This window comes from Pavona decussata, unplaced genomic scaffold (genome assembly GCF_977016875.1).
Source record: "Pavona decussata unplaced genomic scaffold, jaPavDecu1.1 SCAFFOLD_59, whole genome shotgun sequence".
NCBI lineage: Eukaryota > Metazoa > Cnidaria > Anthozoa > Scleractinia > Agariciidae > Pavona > Pavona decussata.
The window spans coordinates 2,274,737-2,295,184 of NW_028145481.1; the positions used below are offsets into that span (position 1 = coordinate 2,274,737).

The 20,448-nt window shown below is 39.9% G+C and overlaps 3 protein-coding genes and 1 pseudogene across 5 annotated transcripts; 1 reads left to right on the forward strand and 3 right to left on the reverse strand.

Moving 5' to 3' along the window:
- The first annotated feature begins 3,131 nt into the window (after window positions 1–3,131).
- LOC146479408 (cysteine and glycine-rich protein 2-like) lies at window positions 3,132–5,708 on the forward strand (annotated as a pseudogene). Its single transcript, XR_014864936.1, has 2 exons — window positions 3,132–3,783; window positions 5,498–5,708. The product of XR_014864936.1 is annotated as a cysteine and glycine-rich protein 2-like (transcript).
- A 1,596-nt stretch (window positions 5,709–7,304) lies between these two features.
- LOC146479409 (cysteine and glycine-rich protein 1-like) lies at window positions 7,305–11,826 on the reverse strand. Its single transcript, XM_085111051.1, has 3 exons — window positions 11,685–11,826; window positions 9,619–9,765; window positions 7,305–7,617 (listed from the first exon to the last, which is right to left on the reverse strand). The coding sequence occupies exons 1-3, from the start codon at window positions 11,689–11,691 to the stop codon at window positions 7,520–7,522; spliced, it is 252 nt and encodes an 83-aa protein (XP_084967177.1). The 5' UTR covers window positions 11,692–11,826; the 3' UTR covers window positions 7,305–7,519.
- A 290-nt stretch (window positions 11,827–12,116) lies between these two features.
- LOC146479410 (cysteine and glycine-rich protein 2-like) lies at window positions 12,117–15,589 on the reverse strand. The gene is made up of 3 exons (XM_085111050.1): window positions 15,456–15,589; window positions 13,942–14,134; window positions 12,117–12,385 (listed from the first exon to the last, which is right to left on the reverse strand). Exons 2-3 carry the CDS (start codon window positions 14,105–14,107, stop codon window positions 12,291–12,293), a joined length of 261 nt encoding a protein of 86 aa, XP_084967176.1. The 5' UTR covers window positions 14,108–14,134; window positions 15,456–15,589; the 3' UTR covers window positions 12,117–12,290.
- An 867-nt stretch (window positions 15,590–16,456) lies between these two features.
- Window positions 16,457–18,883, reverse strand: LOC146479411 (cysteine and glycine-rich protein 1-like). Of its 2 annotated transcripts, none has more exons than XM_085111049.1 (3): window positions 18,750–18,883; window positions 17,562–17,772; window positions 16,457–16,686 (listed from the first exon to the last, which is right to left on the reverse strand). In XM_085111049.1, the coding sequence occupies exons 2-3, from the start codon at window positions 17,740–17,742 to the stop codon at window positions 16,592–16,594; spliced, it is 276 nt and encodes a 91-aa protein (XP_084967175.1). In that variant the 5' UTR covers window positions 17,743–17,772; window positions 18,750–18,883; the 3' UTR covers window positions 16,457–16,591. The 2 variants fall into 2 exon arrangements, with proteins under 2 accessions (XP_084967175.1, XP_084967174.1); XM_085111048.1 differs by having other exon boundaries at window positions 17,562–17,769; window positions 18,750–18,874.
- Window positions 18,884–20,448: the final 1,565 nt, after the last annotated feature.

The following is a 20,448-nucleotide window of genomic DNA, read 5'->3' on the forward strand; positions in this document are numbered from 1 at the left end:
TGTATCCCATTTTCTTCCTCCAACTTGTATTCTGGGCGCGTTTCTTTCGAACGAAGGAATAACGCAAAAAAGGAGTTTTGCAGTCGTTTTGCTAGACAGGATTTATAATGAGCTGCTAGCTTTGGGGGAATTTGACTGTGAGTAGCAGCAGGAGGGGACAGCTGCTTCAGCCTTATTAGCCTCCAGTCAGCCAGGCATATCTAACGAGACCCAACAAAGCCAGCTTTCCGCAGTTGCCAATTATTACTCAGGTTCAATTATAATATTTTTTTATGGTGGATTAAGGGATAGTACCCGCTACAAAGTGGGCATGGCTGTGCCCATTCCAGTGGCAACAAGTTACCAATGCACGCATGCACAGTACTTGCAACTTTACGGAACGCTTGAATACGGGGGGACCCCACATCGCACAAATAAACTGTTCTGTTTCATTCTCGGATCTCTTGTAGTAGAAATGCACCTACGTCACCAGACATCACTTTACGTGTAATTAAACCAAACTGATTGCAGGGCTGACACTACGGCAAAGGGCAATTTTATTTGGGCCAACATTTCAACAAGTACCACTGGTCTTCTTCAGGGCCAGAGTCTTCTGACTTTACTATGCCATTAGGCAGTTTACCGGCTCGGTTTAATGCACGGTCTTGGTTAAACTCTTTCTAAAAGTTGCTTCAATGATTGGCCCTTATCTCTTTTGTGATGGTCTCGTACCCGGAGTCCTCAGGCCCTTTGGCCAGTGGTTTACTCTGACGTACTGGGCCCAGTTGTTTGATAGCCGATTAACGCTAATCCCCGATTAAAAGTTAAGCGAGGTTTGTATCTCGCTCGTTAAAAATGTTTTTAAAAACTGATTTTTAGCACAAGGTAAAGAAACGTCTTTGTCAAAACTGAAGGACAAAAGTCTTTTGGAAAAATGATTATTGATAAGTAATTAAACTCGAATCAAACTTCACGTTAACCTAGGACTCTCTTAATCGGGCTTTGAACAACTGGGCCCTGGAATTTAACAAACTATCCGTAAGCAGTGCCTCACACATGCACAAAGCCATATCACCCTGGCAGTGGCACCCGTGCATGCAAGCACCCCTTTGAGCGCTAACCCCACTCTATTCTGATGTAGCAATCCATGGTTGCCACTGCCCGGGTGATATGGCTGTGTGCATGCTTGGGGTACTGGCAATGGAGCGAAGCTGCGTAGTGTGATTCAGCCCAGAGGGGTTTTTTCTTCTTCTTTTTACTGGAATTTAATAATCATCACAGAAATCGAGCGGTAAAAAATATGAAAGTGAAAAAAGCATTGCCGTTAAACAGGGCAGCCAATCAAATTAGAAATGAACATTTTTTTGATTTCTCCAGAGTCGTCTCCAGGCGACCAACCGCTGGTCAAAGAGTCACTTTTTCAAACCTGCGGTGAGATTTGGGTCCGAGATTACGAGAGTGGTCTTCTAACCGTAACAGGTCAGGAATATTATGAGGTTATAGGAAGACGACTACTGAGCTTTTGAAAGCTGCGCAATTAAAATGAAGTTCAAAGTCATCCTTTCGTTTAAGTGACAGCTGTAAAAAAAATTGAGGCTCAAATTGTCTGAGGTGGCTTGCCCAGCTGTCCATCTCAAAAGATTAGCCACTGATTAATTGGCTGGGGGATGACTATATCCACATAACGTGAACTATTTATCGAAGATTGCAGAGTGCATCAATGATTAGGAATCGAGGATAATCAGTCGGTTAGCGTGACCTGTGATGTAGCGGTACAATATCAGATTATATTAAAATCAAAGATGCCACTACGTACATTGTGAGTAGAAATGAAAGCTCCGTCAAAACAGCGCGATTCGTCCATAATCAATGACAACAAAATCAGTCTGAAAATCTCAGACAGTGCGAATTTCTTTGGTTCTTCAATTTCCGTCGAAGTGAATTTTCCATTTTATAGCCTTTTATGGTAGCTGACTGCTTCTCATCTGTTTTGCATTTCACGCAGTCGTTTCGATCGAGGGGGCCGAAAGGTTTTCCCAAAACGTTTAGCCACGATTAGTTTGTTTGTCAACACCATAATCTCCCTTTTCTTCATATCTGGCTTTCATTCTAAATATCTGTTAATTATCTTCTCTGCCTTTTCCCTTTTCGCCATTTTTATCCCAAAAGCATTACAACAGATGTTCAAAAAACAGCGGTTAGATAGGAAAAATTGTTCTAGAAGGAACCATTTGCTGAGGATTTCATATTGAATTGCTGGAAAGTAAACCTGCTGGCTAAAGTTACCCATAGAGTGCCCCGTTGTATAGACCATAATCATTCGGAACGTTGTGGCATTTCTGCGCGTGATATAAGGAGGAGATGTAAATACCTATGCATCCCTGAAAAATAAGCTGTACGTCTCGGGTGTCCTGCAGAGCAACGTTCGTCGAGGAAGGCAGTACCGTTCTTGAGTCGGTCTACTTCACAGATTTCATCAAAGATTACTGTAAGTAGTATCTGTTTGATAATAGCTATAGATAGAAAAAGAAACCTGTTTCGGATATGTGCGCTTACATCCAATGAAGTCCGCTCTTTTTCGTGCAATTAATTAACTACCTTCTGGTATGTGCCGTCTGAAAGATCAAACATAATGGTCTGTTTCGCACTCGTCGAGTTCAACATCTTCATCTACGCCTAGGAAGGGACGAATGAGATTGACTTTAGATGCTATTTGACGAAAACTTTTCCAGTTTAGGTTGGAAACGTTTATTCAGCGCAAGGCTGGCTTTATCTTGCATGCAATCTGGTGTAAAATTCTAAAAAAAAGTGCGGTAAAAAATTTATTCAACTCATGGCAAAACTCCCTGCTATTCGGCTGCAGTAAAACATTTGGGGAAATTCTCGGTGACTTCATCAAACAAATTTAATAAGCTTTTAGTTCTCTGGTCTATGACCTTTGAATGTGAGTATAATAAATCCGTATTGTATTTCCCCTTTTTTATTGCAAACTTCCTCGGATACATAACGTCTCTAATAACAACACAAGGTGTTTTTGGAGGGTGAATACATACTGTCAGAGTAATATAATTTATAGGGCAAGACTTTCTGTGCATGCATTGCTAACATTTTTTCGAATTTCTATCGTGTCTGTCTTGGGCGTCGCCCTCACCTATGATCTGAACACACTCTGACTTATGCTTATGAGATGACAAGGGCCAGGGATAGACAACAATCATGTACTGCCATCACTGAAAACCAGTCACACAATCACAATTTTTCTGCGCAATGTTATTACAACTCCTGAGTTCTAAAGTTGAAAGCTACTGAGCAGCACTTATTTGTGTTGTTGTTCATTAGGCTGTACAATGTGGTTCTTACTTTTCAGTCTGCGGATGAAACCCTGAAGTGTTGCCCGTTGAATCCAGTCTGTAAGGGATGAAAATCCTATTGTATTCCCATTCAAACTGTTGAGGCCTGGAATGGTTTATTTTATTGCACAAAGTAGTACGGCGAAATGGACGAGATCGTGGAATGTTCAGTACCAATTCAAATGAAAGCTCTTGACTGCAATACTTTGCCAACAAATAAAAGCTGAGGTCTCCTCTTAATATAGTCGCTTACTTGTTAATGATCTTTGTTCGCAGATTAAAAATGCCGCCAAAGTTTGAGCACGTGGAAGGACCCACAAACTGTCTGCGATGCGGAGATAAAGTCTATAAGGCCGAGGAGTCGTGTGCGAGGGAGCGAAATGGCACAAAAAATGCTTCGGATGTAAAGACTGCAGGAAGAAACTAGACAGTACCAATTGCAACACTCGTGAAGGTAGGCCAGGGGTCAGCTGAGAATTAAGCACTTGAGTTGCTGAACGTACGCTTGTCACCATCCTCTTACAACTCAAGCAGATAGGCCACTTCCAGTGCTTTGAATTGTTATGAAGAAAAGTACGAGACGAATTGGCGTGATGCGCGTGAAGTGCGCGCGCTTACGCGTCAATTTCGCGCGGGTTTTGGAGGGGTTTTGTAATCACACGTTCTGTTTTGTGCAGTTTGTTGAGAAAGAGAGCATGTTAATTGCCGTTTTAAGTGAATAAAGTGCTATGACTATTTGAAGACTTATCCGCTAGCCATCTAAATCTAAACAAACAAAGTCTGGGTTTTTAATCAAGCAGTTTAAGGTCTGGGTTGAAAGCGTAAGAGGAAATGATGCTTTATTCGCGATAACTTTAACAAATTGAATGTCACTGAACTGAAATTTGGCAGATAAAAAGGTCTTATCATTCTTAGCATTTCTAAGCATAATAAGCTATGTAGTGCTATAGATCACGTGACATGTCACGCGATCGTTTTCGTGAAAAAGCAAAGATTTGACAGGTAAGGGACGGTTTTAAGAGAAAACATCAAACAAAAACGCATTTCGAATAAAGATTAAATATCTCCATCCCTTCACGTTTGAAATGATCGTCCATTGTTCTCCAGAAAAAATTTGTCAGGACAAAGGCCATTTCTTAGTCCACAATTCAACCTTTCTCTAATTTAAAAACTTGAGGACCGTCATTCCAAACGTAGAATGTTCAATATTTTAAACCTACTTCGGAAACACTAATTCAGTTATCTATCCGTAAAGAAAATTCGCCGCCGTATCGCCGATTTTTTAAATTTTAATTTTTTGGTCATGTGGTGTATCACGTGATCAAAAATAAAGAAAACATCGAGTTTTATATTCAGGAAAAATTTAATTGTTCTAGGCAGACAAACCAAAGATATAGGGGATCATTCATAATTTCTGAAGACCCTTCAAACCCAGGCCTTCAACTGCTTGAAGACCAAAGTCTTTATTTTTCTTTATTATTATTATTATTATTATCATTTTTTTTTTTTATTCTTTTTAATTTTAGAGGACTCTTTTGTAAATCACTTATTAGTGACATTGATTTCCTCAATAAAGATTATTATTATTAAAGTTAAACAATAAATGCAAAAAGTTAAACAACAAATAAGTTAAACAATAAATGCCATGCTGATGAGGCCTAACAAGGCCGAAACAGCTGTCTATGGCTGCCACTGCCCGGGTGATATGGCTGTGCGCATGCGTAAGGTACTGGCCAGGCCGTGGGTTGGTGTCCAAGTGTGTCACTTGCCTTAATCGAAAGTTAAACAAGTTGATTGTGTAGCCAAAATCTGAGGTTGGTAGTCGATGTACCCCATAAAAGCTCAAAACAGAGGTTTTGTTAAACGAAAACAAATACAAAAAAGGGCGAAAGAAGTTTTATAAAATACACCAAAAAAGCATGGAACTGAAAAAAAAAGAAAACGAAAAAAGAAGATTCTAATGTGACGTCATGTAGAAACGGAAAAAAGGTTAAACGAGAAATGCCTATTAATTTTCCCCTAGTTTGGGCACTCTCTACAACTCATCTTCTTTTATGAATTTCAGTGTGAGTCGAGCCCCATCGAGTAAAATTTTAATAAATTTCATTATGTGGCCACTATTCTGTAGTTGGCCTTCGCAATCTTACTTCACTGCCTTTTTCCCACAGGTGAAATCTACTGCAAAGGATGTTACGGAAAGAATTTCGGACCTAAAGGTTATGGATATGGTGCCGGAGCAGGAGCCCTTACGCGCACACAGTAAAAGTACCCCTGGGATAGCGCCAGTCGTTTACGGTCCACGTAGGAATAACATACATAGCATTTCGCGTTTCAGTAGTAGCCTTTAAGCGAAAATGAATGTCGTAATAAAGTTTATTACAACAAGTTTGGATATTTCATGCTGTTATATTGCGCCTAACGCCGTGTATCACGCACCTCACAAATTGCTGCGCGCGCACTGTTTATACTAGCCTGCAGAAGGACTGTAACTCCCAGTTATAACCGCGGGGGTTAGTTCTAGTACGATGCAGGATATGTTTATACCGGGCCGTCAGACCCCGGGGGGGTACTCCCCTATATAAGGTATATAGGTATGTGCCGCCCCAAAGGGTATGGTTTTTGAGCCGTTTTGGTCTGAAATAGGGTATAGATTTTGACAATTACGGTCTGAAATCGGGTCGGGTTTTGGGGGCGGGGAACATTTACGAAAGCTTACAAACATATTTTTCTTCTCAGTACGTAACTGGAACGACTAACTGATAGCGAGAAAAAGAAATAGATAAACTATGTCATTCCAGGTTACTTTTACTCCTTGCGTCAACTTCCGTTCGGCACTGATGCATAATTATCAGGTCTGAAAACGGGTATGAATTTTAGAGGTCAGGTCTGAAAACGGGTGTGGAAAATGACATGTTTAGGTCTGAAATAGGGTCGGGATTTGACGACCCGGGCGGGACACCCCCACCAAGGATTCTGGGGAATACCCCCCCCCCCCCCGGGTATCAGACATTAAAATCGCCGCGCATACATTCCGCCTTCTTCTTCTGTGCGCGCAGTCCAACTTAAAGGGGCAGTGTCACCGATTTTTTTGTGTCATTTTGAATAGCCAAAAACATATTTGAATCGATGGAATCGTCAAAATAATGTTTCAGTTTTGTTAACAATAACCCTAATAATGCACAGAAACTAGTATTAATTATCTTTTGCTGGGTATGGCTAGGATGGAAATGGATTGCAACTTGAAAAAATTGGCCAGTTTTTTCAAGTTCCTCCTGTGTATTGTAGAGAAGTCATCAAAAACTGCTCATAGTTTGTTCTTCCTCGGAAGGTGACCCGAAACGGAGAGACGAAAGACAAAGAGAGGCCTAGGAACTAGGCAAGGATTATGCAGGTATCAATGTTAAAACGAAGAGGGGGGGGGTACGGGCAAAGGAGCGGCATTTGAATTTTGTTGCAAGTTTTTGGTCAAATTCCTGACCCTTGGGACTGGAACATGAGTTTAAGACCCAGTACTCTGCACGGTTAAATTCAAATGGACCCAGCCCTCTGCACGGTCAAATTCAAATGTCCGCAGCATGGGGCAAAATTTGTGGTCAAATTCCCCAGAGAGGGGACAACAGAAGCGTTCAAATGCTGCACCTTTGCCCCCCCCCCCCCCACCCCACCCCTCTCCATCTAACCATTGATACCTGCATTAAGGCTTGCCGAAGCCAAAGGATAAGTTTGCCAAAAGTACCACATTGGTTACCACATTGACAAGTACTGCAAAAACTTCAGCAAGGAACTACTGTACTCTTTTCATCCTTAAGTCTTAACAGTAACCGCCACATTAGCTTAATGGTTTTCAAAATATTAAACAAATGCCATAAGAAAACGGAAGAGATCATTGAGGAGAATACAACTTGGAGTTTATTGGTTTAATTAAGAAGTGCAGGGGAGAACTCTACCAACACTTACCAAGATTAGAAACTCAACTGCTTGAATACGTATGCTTTATTTTCTTTTACTACAAAACTGATCCAAAAAACTATGCATCTACATCAAAGCACCTTGGTTCACAAACTAATGACATCAGTCCCGCATGGCAAGTACGTCAATACTTTTGTTTTACTACACCAATGAATATACAAAAACAGAACATGTTTCGCATTTATAAAGATCAGCTAGCAAGGTGCAGTCTGTTACACTGTTTACTTTCCCGTCAGATGAAGAGCCCCAGCACCTTGGCCAAATCCATAACCTTTGGGACCAAACAGTTTCCCATAGCAACCCTTGCAGTACACATCTCCTGGAGACAATGCATACAAAACAAGAATTTTGTCACAATATTATAATTATTAACATGTATAACGACCAAATTTAAAAGGGTAAGACACGATAACATTGCAAGTTACACTGAACCTACACCCCTTACATTAGTATTACATGAAATATTGCATGTAACAGTTCCGAAGTACAATGATGGAGTGGAGAAGTCAGTGGGGCAAACAAATGTTGCAACTTTGTCACACAAAACGTTGAACACAATGTTGCACAATGTGTCTTACAAACATACATTTTTGCCACATATTTTGCCACACAAATGAAATAACTATACATTATAACATAACAAAAAAAGAAAAGTCAGTGGCGAGGGGACCTAAAGAAACTATAGAGAGCTTATAAGGGATTAGACCCCCTCAAACTACGAACTAAGAGTAAATTACAACAAATGAAACAAACGATGGCATAGAGTCAGTTCATTTTTCATAATTACTCATTGGTTTACTCAATGTAGAGTTGAGGACTTTGTTGTCAAGCGAGTTAAAAAACTTGGGTCCTTAGAAAAAAACTGAAAACTTCTTAAAGTTTGTTCAACAAAAGGGGAGACAGTAGGCATGGGGATTCTAGTATTGTAAGAGTGGAACTGATTTGTTTGGGAGAAGTTATTACAAAACCTTGTTGGCAAGAATGAATTTTTGGCCTTGAATATAATGCCAAAATCTCAATGGAATTTTTTTCTTCAAAGAAAGGAGTGAGTGACCAGCTCCCCCCCCCCCACCCCCCCGACCCCAAGCCCTCATCTTTAATTCAACATCCCTTATTGAATCAAACACTCAGCAGCCACTATTTCCCTCGTATAACGCTATGATAATGAATAATACATATAGTACCATATAACTAGCTGCTCTGCCATAGCACTTTACAATTAAAATTGTCTTAAAAGATTGACATGCAATTTGAAAAAAAAACTATTTACAAATTCATCCAACTTAGTTGCAACACATTTCATATCCAAGTGCCACATTTACTTGCACAAACATGTCTTCCACTTCCCCCACCCCCCCCCCCCCCACACACACACACCTCTCAGCCCCCTTTTCCACCAGGGTACTCAATTATTTCTCATTTCCTCTTTTCTGAACTTGGTAAAAACCCCATAGCTTTTATATCCACCCCTACCAGCGCAGCAGCAAATGAAAAAGGTGTATTGAATTAGCAACATAACGCTCAATAGCAAAAGCTAATTCCAGCCACTGTGACACTTTTAATACTTGCAGCATTAACAAGCTGAGCCCCTCTTTTTACGATAAACATAGTTTACAAGTTACTTTAACTTGTTTTTGAACTGTTTTAGCATGCATCAGTAGAAATTACATTAGTTAATTAGCAGCTACACCCAACACGAATAGTTAAGAAAAAAAACTTCAATTTACAACAAAGTTTGCAGGCCTTTATATAAGGGATATTTGTGTATGCTGTCATCTGTTCAATTCTTTTTTAAGCTCAGTTGTTAAGTTAAAAAAAAAATTAGCAAACTGATCCCTTTACGAGTTGCTGTAGGCTTTCCTAAAATCCAACCTGGTCTTTTTTTCACTCACCCTTTAAGCTTTAACAGTGATCAGCATCAAATTTCTCCTTGTAATATGAATGCTTACTCAACCACTGAGGTCATGAGAATTAAGGATATGATCACCAAGGTGAATTTTCTTGACATTTTAAATAATATTACTTCTCCTGGCCAGTACTTTTATAAGAAAAGTATGGGGACAAGATAGGAGAATTTGCTCTTTGATATTGCAGGTTAAACAGTTAAGGACATTTTTCACCCTAATGCCAAAAACAACACAAAAATCATCTCAATTAAATCTTAATTTTTGAGGTTACTTTGGCCGTCAATTAGGACAGATATTCACTGCACCAATGAAACCTTGAGTGCCTTGGATTTATGCTACAGCTTGTAAGCTAAAAGTCTCAAAGTTTTACTGGACTGACAACAGTACATCATTCAGTGAAGGCAGGCACGTACCGTTATGGTCGTTATAGGATCCAGAATCCAAAGACTTGTTGCAAGAAGGTTTGTTATTACAGGTGAAACAGCGCTTGTGGTACTTCAAAGAACCAGCTTTTACTTCCTCAGCCATATAGACCCTATCTTTACAGCGTGGACACCTGTCTGTGAGAGCAAAACCTTGGTGGTTACTGGGCTAAGTTACTGCACAGACCCAGTCAACTCTTGCTCTATTATATAGCACACACCTTTGGGACCATAATTTGGTCTCCATAATACAAAACATATGCACTATCAGGGGTCCTTTTTACTGATTATTTCTTGTTCACCGGGATCTTTAAATAAATCTGCCCATAATATCAGGGTGTCATTAATAGCACGATGGTCACAAGATTTCTTCGGTTTGGACTCCAAATCCCTCTGGAATTCCAATTATTATTTAGCTCCTTACTTTGCTCAAAAAATGTTAGCATTTACAGTCAACCTAGGTTATCCATGACCAGTATTTCCGATAATGAAATGAACATTCAATTCCGAATTCCTCTTTGTAATGTCCGGCATTTGGAAAAATACACAACTGAAAAAATAATTCAAAATACTTGGGAAACAATTGTAATTTTGCGTTGGGTTGTGGATATTTTGTGGAACTGCAGATTGACAGAGTTTGGTTGGATGAAAGCATGAAATTTAGAGTGATTGTTTTCAACTAACCACAGAAATGGTAACATTTATACACTGAAGGGTCATTGCTAAGCTATATTTTTTCTTGCAATTACTAAGTTGCCTAAATAAAGCTAGTAGGAAGCTAAAGCAATGATGATGGCAATGGCTTACAACCAAAACAACAGCTCTGCAAGGAATTAAACTTTTTGGTGCATTTCTTTGCTCACTCCACAACTGGGACATGAAATTTCCTGTGGGATTTTTTATGGATGACGTAAGCACATGACAATTTTTTTTCTCTACTCTGATTTAGGTGCGGTCTCCAATAATTCAACTCCAGGAAATTCCATATACATTTGACATTTTAACGCAAGTTGGAATAATCGTGACAAGGTAGAAAAAAACACGAATTCACCGATGTTTTTGCTGCCATTACCATCTTGTTGCTATTAGCTCCTTAGAAGATGAAAACACTACCTTTAATTAGGCAAGTTATTTAAAAAATAATGGTTCGGTCAGAAATTATATACAGCTGATGTAAAATAGCAAAACAATGAACTAAACAAGGTCAAGGTTTAAATATTTAAAATTCAACAAAAGGAAAGTGTACACAGTCAGGTATCCGGATTTTAAAACAAAGAATGTAGGAAATTTTCCAGAAAGAACCATAAGAAGATGAAAGTAATTTACTCAAAACCGAAAAATATTTGTACTTTCTTTGACGTCATAGATTCTATTCAGAAACAATGTGGTGCATAATTAGTGAAAATTAAAAAGTAACTTCGGTAACAATCATGCAATGTTGCTAATTCAAAGCTCACAAATTGAGGAACAAGCGAAAAAAAAGCAGACTCTAGCCTTGATATCACTGACATCCTTTACGATCTCGAATCATCGAAAGGAATAAAAAATTGTAACTAATTTCGCTCCGATTTTCATTTCACGCTTGCCTGGATTCGTGTCTGCATGACGCCATATATATTACTTTGAGTTCCGAGCTTTCTGATGGAAACAAATTTCTGCAGAATTTGGATTTCTTTCGTGATACGAAAACAGCCTAAAGCTCTCAACAATGATCATTATCCAATATTGTTTACTCGCAAGGTATCAACTATCGATTTCTCGAGTGTTGAAGAGAGATGCCTATAGAGAGGTAAAAGCGTAAAAGAGTGCTTACTCATTCCTGTATTTTGAGTCGTAAAAATTTACCTATAATTCGCCTTAACTCTTCAATACTTTGCCGAATCTCAACTTCAAACGAACGCGTTTCAGAGTTATTACGTAAAGAGCGCAAAACGAACCTGGCGTTTTGCTAAGTTTCTCGGACGTTAGTTTCTTACCGAGTCAGTGGAAAGAACACGAACGAGTAAGACTACAGAAGTAAATGCCCGTTAAACATATCAAATAGACGTTTAACTCACCAGCCATGTTGAAAGGGGTACTCAATCTTCCGATATTTTAAGAAAAAAAGCTCTCTGCGCTTATTTGGAGTTCCTTCGACTAAAGAGAAGAGATTCCACAAATAACTCGAAGAGTCCAAAGAGTCATGGGACGTCTACCATCTTACCCTGCGAGCAGAGTCTCCTTCGATCTTCCTAGGGCGCGGCGAAGGTAAGAATTTCCTCGAAAAAGAAGTCAGAAATTCGCCCCAAGAACGTTTTGTTTTGTCCATCGCAAGTAAAATAATGGGATCAATAACGCAAACAAAGAAAAAAAATTCAACGGATCTAATGCATTTATTTTTTTTAATAAGGTTTTTTTAACAACAAGCCTGAATGGCCTGACAAAAAAAATTAGTCGTCACGCGTGACTCCCACGACCAGGTCCTCTGTTCAAAACATAAACAAAACAGCGGTTTTTAGACTTTTTAGTTTTTATTTTTTATGATCTCCACAACTCTTTTATGAAAAAAAAAAAAAAAAAAAAAAAAAAAAAAAAAAAAGATCAGAAAACAGACAAGCATCTTAATTTTAAGTCGCTGTGATTGTAACTAAATCAGTTGAACTGAATCGAACGTAGACTTTCCGCTACTGTGTCCGAGTTAGAGCACCAGCCCCACCGCCAAATCCGTATCCTTTAGGGCCAAATTCTGCACCATAGCATGACTTGCAATAGATCGCACCTAAGAAAAAAAAAAACAGAGCTCTGGGCATCATCATCGCTATCACTGCTTCGTAAACAACATTTTTTGTAAAACGATTTTTTAAATCACGATCGTACTATTCTACTCATTTGATCTATTATTCACATACTCCCTCCCTATGTTAATTTTGCGCATTTGCCCCAGGAAGAAAACTCATGCTTGTTGGTGACGGAGGTGGGAACGAGACCAAGTTATTTGAACAAAAGAAAGCCGTATCCGGCTAAACTTCCCTGATAGCCGAGAAGGTAACCCAAAAAAGTCCATTCTCCTCTGCATAAAAACCCTTGAAACTGTCCCAGACATCTTTTTCCACTTTATCAAATCCAATGCTAATTTCTACTGACCTAAAGGGGGAGTTACACCTGAACGCCATTTCTCCGCCACTTGACATGGCTTTAATGACAATATCTCGTTCACGTTTCAAGGAATCCAAAAACCCTATCGCCATATTGCGAATCTGTGTTGTGGGGTATTTTGTGAATTTTTGGGTGATTTTGGGGTATATTTGGGAGGAGTAGTTTTTCTAGAAAGATTGGTAAAATTAAGAGAAATAAGAAGTATTGAAGAATTTAGTGAAGTATTAAAATTGGAATTTGTAGTTAATAATTAATAGACGGATGCCAGTTAGTCCACTAGCAACCTGGGGTGCTCTTGCGTCGGTATCAACTGTCTGTTAGTGTTCCAAACATTATTTTCTTTCTTCTATCCCTTCTTAAAACCTCTTCAAATTTCATTGAAATTTAGGTGTAACGCCCCCTTAATCGAAGAGGGAACCCGTTTTGGATATAACATTACAATACCCCTATTCACCCCTATCATTGACAGTTAAAAGTAGTACAGTAGGGTAGACAGTGTAGGGCAGCTAGGGTAAGTAGGAGAGGACACAGGTAAGGGCACTGCTAGGCCAGGGTAGGATACGGTAAGGTAGGGTAGGGTAAAAAAGACACATCAACGCGAGGACTGGATAGAAAATGATGAACCTCTTTTCATAGGAACTGTTGACATTCTGGGGTGGGGAGGAGGGAGGGGGGGGGATGTGTGTGCAGCAGAAGCCATACCGACCCTCAGACTGCTAAAACTTCATCTACCCAGTGAGTTCACTCATCCTACTAATGTTCATGCAATCAGCCGTGGACGATAATTCTGCTGGTATACGTTCGATCACTGACTGGTGATCTAATCGCCGTAATATAGAAAACGAAGTACAAAAAAGCAGAGACCGCTACAATGTATAATGGTTTTAAATGATTGTGTAGTATTTTTCAGCTGGCCAAACCAGCCTTCTTCAAGTACAATTTACAACCATTCTACCTCGTATCGGTCTCCGTCACCCTCCATACTCAATCACCCTCCCCCTCCCCCCCGCTCCCACATGTAACTACATGTAAACCTGACCTTAAACTAAAGGTAAGAGGTAAGAGGTAAGAGGTCACGCAATACTACTGAAGAGTTACTTCTGTAATAGTCAGTCACACGTTGCTTCTCCAACTCCAGCCCCAGTGAGAAGTTTTGGTTTCAGACTAGAATCCTCGTACCTTGGTGCATACAGAGATTGGTGCTGTCCAGTGATTTTTTGCACTTGCTGCAGGTGAAACATCTCTTATGCCATTTGCCACCCTCTGTATCAGATTTTTCCTCATTTGAATACACGCTTTTGCCGCATCTCTTGCAAGAAGGACCCCCGCCGTATTTGGGTGGCATTTTGACTTCCTGTCAACAGATCCGCTTCTGTTTGTTCAAAGAGAAATTAGGTTATTCAGAGAATAAACCCCTTATGGTACAGCAAGTAAGTCAACACGCAAAATTCGTGTTACGCATGCGCCTATCACCAACTACACCAGATTTATAGAAATATATTCTGCGGATGACTCGCGCTAATTTTTGAGGTGGTTGGGGAAGTGAAAACCGGTCGTAGCTGGAATTCTTTCTCTTAGTGGTATCAATCCTTTGTTCTTGTAACGAGGAGTCTATATATGGCCGGGAGCTTAACTCTCAGATTGTTCTCGAAAAAAAAATTGGGGGGCTATGCGCGGCATTTAACATTCCATCTATAACTATAGACTGTTTAATTTCAGAGTAATTTTTAAACTGTTACACATGCACTGATTCGGTAAAATTAGGCAAACAAAAGAATATACATGAAACGAGAATATTATATACCCGTGAGTGTGAACATAAAAAAAGAAAGGCAAGTTTAAAAATACCAAGTCTTGTCAAAACAAATCATATTTCATGGGAGCGCACCCTAAAAGAACATTTTAGCAAATATACAAAAATGTTCTCTATATCATAAATGTGTTCTAGATGATTTTCTGCCCTTTTAAGGGCATACTGTATGTGTAAAATACATATCTCAAAAATTAGACTTGTACAGAGTTTCAGAAAACGAAATTTTATTCCCAGAAATTTAAAACTGAGCTGCTCTTGATTTCACGAAAATGCAATCTGACCGTTTTACGCATTTTTAAATTAACGACATACAGTATTTGCCCCTTCAAAAATTACAGGAATTAATTCGCTTCCTAGTGTTTCGAACTTTCGAGCTGACATCCGAATTTCTGAAGCGATTGAGGCCTTCCAAACAGATATCCACCGAAATGAACTTTTGGATGCCCCTGATTTTTCGCATTTGTACGGTCAGTAAAAAGTGACGATATTAAACAAGCGTAATTTTTCTTAAAATCCACTAAATCTCTTGAATGGGTAAACTCTCGGGAAACGCGCGCGAGAACTGTGCAAAGGAAAATCTCAAGTTTTATAACGTTTTATTTTAAGAGATTTGCTTCCTTGCAAACAGCCACAAAGAACTGCAAAATTACTTAGAACAACAACAGAAGAATTTGCCTAGATGAAAGTTGTCTCCGCCCCGGCTTGGTGTATGCTGATACTTGACTGATCAACTCTGATCTTCAGCATGCAAAGGTAATAATGTGCCTCGCATGCATATGACCTTTTACTAGAAAAATTTACAGCTTTTCATCATGATTATGTTTTTAGCGAGGGAACGGCGTGTATAGAAAAAAATATTTATACCGTGTCTGTTACTCACCTTAACTCCCTGCACAGCAAACCTAGAACAGACGATCAAACTTCAGCCCACTTTCACTTGGCAGCTCACTGCGATGTGAACTCAAAAATAATTTGCTTAAATTGTTTAGTATCTTTGTCAGACGAAACAAGTCTACGATGCGAATCGGAGAATATAATTGTTGATCATTGATCAACCCACAGGCGCCCCAAGGTCAAGACAAGAGAATACATTGTGCGCGAGGAACGTGACTCTTGCCTGGCAGATTTGCTGTTGTGTTACAACGGTTTAAATTATAAGGATTAGTATTGGAATGCAACACCTTCAAATATGCTGTCATACAAGAGTCACGTTTCTCTGACCTTGATCTTGGGTGGACTGTGATCAAGCACTCGTTGTTACACTTGCAGAGATTCTCCCTGCTACGTAATCTTGCAAGTGATCAGATCTTTGAATAAAGAAATAACTTGGATGACTTGCGTGCCGTAAGCTATTATAGCACGTTTCACAAACAGCTATATTGAGTAGCATACTCAGCGGGTTTATCTGTTTCTCAGAATTAAGAGAACGCTCACATAAAAGCTAATTTTGCTAACCAATTGTATAGTTTACCATAATAACTTTCAAATAGCCGCCTTCATTTCGTCTTTTGGCTTTAATCAATGGTTGAAACGAAAGACATAAGTTTTTCATGACTTTGTTTGTTCTCGAACGCCGTTGATAACTATTGGACAAATAAGGAGATGTTCTGAAAATTTAATTATCAAACTGAAAAATGAGACAAAAGATTTATGTCCCTTCAAGTTGTCTGTCGCTTCATTCCATTATAACTAACATCAATCATCGTAAAGAAATTCACTGGAAACGAAAAAAAAGGTGCAGGATTGGTTCGTTACATAGTACGTGTCGCCGTTAAATTTTCCGCGAGACAAGCTGCACGGATTGTAACGCACGCGCGATAACACGCTTGATCGGATTTTGCGTTACGCCCGAGAGGTCAACACAAATGAAACTAATGCAAGTAAACTTTAAATCACGTTTACTAATAATGGTCACAATTAGCCAGAAGATAGACAATTTCTTCAGGGTGAGTCATAATCATGACTACATTTCTTGAACTGAATTACAAACGAAAAAACAAGGACGGACCAAGTTCTCTACTGCGTCCGAGTGAGTGCACCAGCCCCACCGCCAAATCCATATCCTTTAGGGCCAAACAGTGCACCATAACAGCCTTTGCAATAGATCTCCTCTGCGAAAGAAAGAGCGGTTATTAGTTTGTTGTCACCATGATTTTCATCATTATCGTGCAAAGTAACTAGGACACTCCCAAGAGATGCCAACATGAAAGGCCAACCAAAATAAACTTCAAAAATTAACAAAGAATGCCGTTTGAAGGCACTGACTGACTACATGAAGAGCTGAGCTGTTGTTTGAATCGTTTGGCTATTAAGCAATTTATAAAATTGTTACTGTTTCAAATGGTATCAAATAACTCCATCCACCCAACCAACCATGCATGCGCATGGAAAGAAGAGAAAGGCGGACAATCGCGTTCTACCCAGGTGCTTCATTCATTCATTCGTTCATTCATTCATTCATTCATTCATTCATTCATTCATTCATTCATTCATTCATTCATTCATCCGTCCGTCCGTCCGTCCGTCCGTCCGTCCGTCCGTCCGTTCGTTCGTTCGTTCGTTCGTTCGTTCGTTCGTTCGTTCGTTCGTTCATTCTACTGTGGGTTCGCCTGTTGTGAGGCGCGCGGTTATCACCTCTGCCTTGGGGACCGAGGTTCGAGTCCTCGCCTTAGAGCCCCGAGGTGTTTGTTCCCAGCATTGCTGAGCAGCCAAACATCTGTCCGTGTAGTCACGCAATGATACCCCCAGAAAAAACTGCCATGGACTTCGAGCCGATCCGAGCGAAGCACGCGCCGCTAACACACGCGAAAATTACCTCCTGTCAGTCCAGTTTCCTTCTGCGCGTCGCGTATCTTCGCGAGAGGCGATTCTCGCGCATGCTCGCGCGCTTTGCTCGCGTTACTATCCTCAAGAAAAATAAGGGACTTCTTGTAGTCTAAGAGTTCCATGACGAGGGAGCATGTTTCAACCTTTAATATACTCATACCTTCATGCATGTTGATGTTAGTACTATCCAGTCTAGTACTCTTGTTGTTTCTGGGGCAGTTCTTACAGGTGAAGCACTGGTTGTGCCAGTAGCCGCCTTTAGGATCTTTCTTCTCTTCTGCCTGATACACGGTTTTTTCGCATCTCTTGCATTTATTACCCCCGCCAAATTTAGGTGGCATTTTGACTTCTTGTTAACGGCAGATCCGCTCCTGTATATTAAAAGATGCATACAGATACTCGTACAATTTATCCACAACTTAGTCAATAAGACGCCCACTGAGCTAATCCACTCTTTGAATAACCAGGATAAGACAAATAAAAAGAAAATTTGTATGGCGCATACACCTGCAGTTACTGGCTCTCCAAAAGTTATTAATTCCGGTAAACATCTGCAGTATATCAGTACCATCAAATTAAGCCAATTACTCCCCCCAACCCCATTGAAACACGACAGATTTTTCAATTAACCCTTACACCCTAGCTGTCTCCATTAACCTCCGCCCCCTCCCCCCCCCGCCACACCCCCAGTGCCTCCCATGTTAGGAAACACAAATAGTTCAAAAGTCACATTTCCGCGTTACCAATAGCCAAAACATCAGCCGTATCAATCAGTTTGTTCGTAAGAAAACTTGAAATCAATAAAACTATTTTTCCTTCAATCAGACTTCAATGATTACGACAACAACTTAAGGGTCAACCAAGAAAAGGCCCGAGTGTATCCGCGGGATCCCAAGATACGTGTAGTTTTCGGTCCTCTATTGTTATTAAGGAAATGTGAAATTCTAATGATTGGTGAGTTTTGCTGCTAGTTTAGCTGCTTTGTCAGTCCAAACATAAACAGTCTCGCTGCACTGACACTCAGTCCTTATATAAACAACAACAGTTTTTTTTTTGTTCTGATTTGGCACCATAAATTACCGAGGCCTGGGATAAAAGAGTACGTCAAGTTCTAAAACGTCTTGTGGAAGGACGTTTTTTCTTGGTAATTGCTACAGGTAAGGGTAAAATTCGATGCATTCGGACAACAGCGAGTTGAGCTTAGATGAAAGTTGCCGCCCTTCCTGAGCACTGTTCGCTTCGCATAAATCATCGACTCTTTTTCTTTGGAAATGAACAGGATTTTCATTACGCCTTAAACGAACGAAAAGAGTTGGAATAGTCATTTAAACTGAACGATTGTACTCACCTTAAACCTCGCAAAGACGATCAAATAACGCCAGCGCTAGCTAAACAGCCTTCAACTCAAATGCAACCCACTTTGTGCTATCCGAACGAAGCTTATGCCACGATATTTTTGCTTGACGAAACAAGTCCTCGATAGTGAATTGGAGAATATAATTGCTGATCAGTCACTTTGCGTTTACAATACATGGATGTGCTTTGCCAAATTCTCCCGTAATCTTTCAAGTGCAAATGACGGAGTAATGATTTGGCAGGCCAGTGAAGTGCTTAACTAACAGCAAATTTGAGTTGTCTGTTCCTCCGAATTAAGCAAAAAGTAAAGAGTAATCTCTTTTTATCAGCCAGTTGTTTTTTGTAACGTTCTATCCTTCAAACGGCTCCCTTCTCTTTCGCGTTGTTGGTTTTTTGTGAGCTGAAATAAAAGACATGTAGCTCAAACATGTTATTTCCTCGGAAATTCTTGGACAAATAAGGGACGAATCAAATGCCACTGTCAAGTTAATGATGGCGTTTCTGGTTTCTAATCTTTCGTTTCGCGTGACTACGATAAATCTGAACTAACAACACGGTCTGCAATTCCTTTAGCCTGCAAAGCAAGTTTTTCTGTGGAGTTTTCTGTACGCTCTTAAGTCTGGACGCGCGCGAAATGTCCCTATTTCCGCGCGGTCAGACAGCGAAAACCACACAAACGAAATGCTTGCCCTTTTAAGAGCCCTTTTTAAAATTTCCGCTGATCACCCCGTCACTTTTCTATGGGAGTACCCCCGGGGGGCCAGCAATCTCTGTTCTTCTTCCTTCTTTGGATAGGTGTGGCCATCCCAATGGAAACATAGAACAGGCGAGTCTTATTCCTATGTTGCTGTTTTAAGAGTGGTTCTATCATTAGAGTCTGCGGATGCAATCCTAAAGTGTGACCATTCAAATGAATACCTTTTTATTCCAAAGACCTTTTTACTAAATGCTGTATGTGATATTGTATTCCACTGGGACCATCCACTAGATTAGCCTCTGTTATTTGGATGATCCCAACTCACTTCCTTTGTAACTGATATTTTTTTTCGTTATTTTTGATGAATTTATTGCATATTTTAATTTCCAGTCTGTACCCTCTGTAAAGTTGAGTTGAGTAAATAAATTATCCGATATCTGAATGAAACCTACTGAGCAGTATAGTTTTCCAGTGGTGCTCTTTATTCTGCTGTACAATATGGTTCTAACTTTTGAGTCTGTGGATGGAATCCTAAAGTGTAACCATTCAAATGAAAGCTACTGAGCAGTCCTTTCCTGTGGTGCTGTTTATTATGCTGTACAAAGTGGTTCTAACTTTTCATACTGTTGATGAAATCCTGAACAGAGAGCCAAATAACCGCAAAATCGCGTGACTTACAAAGAACATTTTAATCATGGCACGTTCCGGACTTCTCTATCGCCCCTTTATCGTCACATCTTAAGCTGATTTGTCTCTCGGATCGGACATTGTTAGCAGAGTTTTCTGCTTAAAAAAAAAAGCGAGGCAAAGTTGCTGCTGGTAATTTCTACATTAAATGTGTTTTAGTAAACAAAGAAAAACTAATGCCAACTCAAAATCTAGGTCCCGCGAAACAGTGGTTTAATGTAAACTTTGGCCAAAGCCGGGTCCTCGTTATGTTTGTGAGTGCCAGATGAAATCGAGGAATAAGGGAAGTGGTCAAAACAGGACTCAC

Coding starts and splice junctions, on each gene's coding strand:
- LOC146479409 (XM_085111051.1), bottom strand. Junction 7,618..9,618: donor ATCCTATAACGACCATAACG/GTACGTGCCTGC, acceptor CATTGTCTCCAG/GAGATGTGTACTGCAAGGGT.
- LOC146479410 (XM_085111050.1), bottom strand. CDS start 14,107: ATGCCACCCAAATACGGCGGGGGTCCTTCTTGCAAGAGATGCGGCAAA. Junction 12,386..13,941: donor CAATCTCTGTATGCACCAAG/GTACGAGGATTC, acceptor TTTTTTTCTTAG/GTGCGATCTATTGCAAGTCA.
- LOC146479411 (XM_085111049.1), bottom strand. CDS start 17,742: ATGCCACCTAAATTTGGCGGGGGTAATAAATGCAAGAGATGCGAAAAA. Junction 16,687..17,561: donor TAACATCAACATGCATGAAG/GTATGAGTATAT, acceptor TTTCTTTCGCAG/AGGAGATCTATTGCAAAGGC.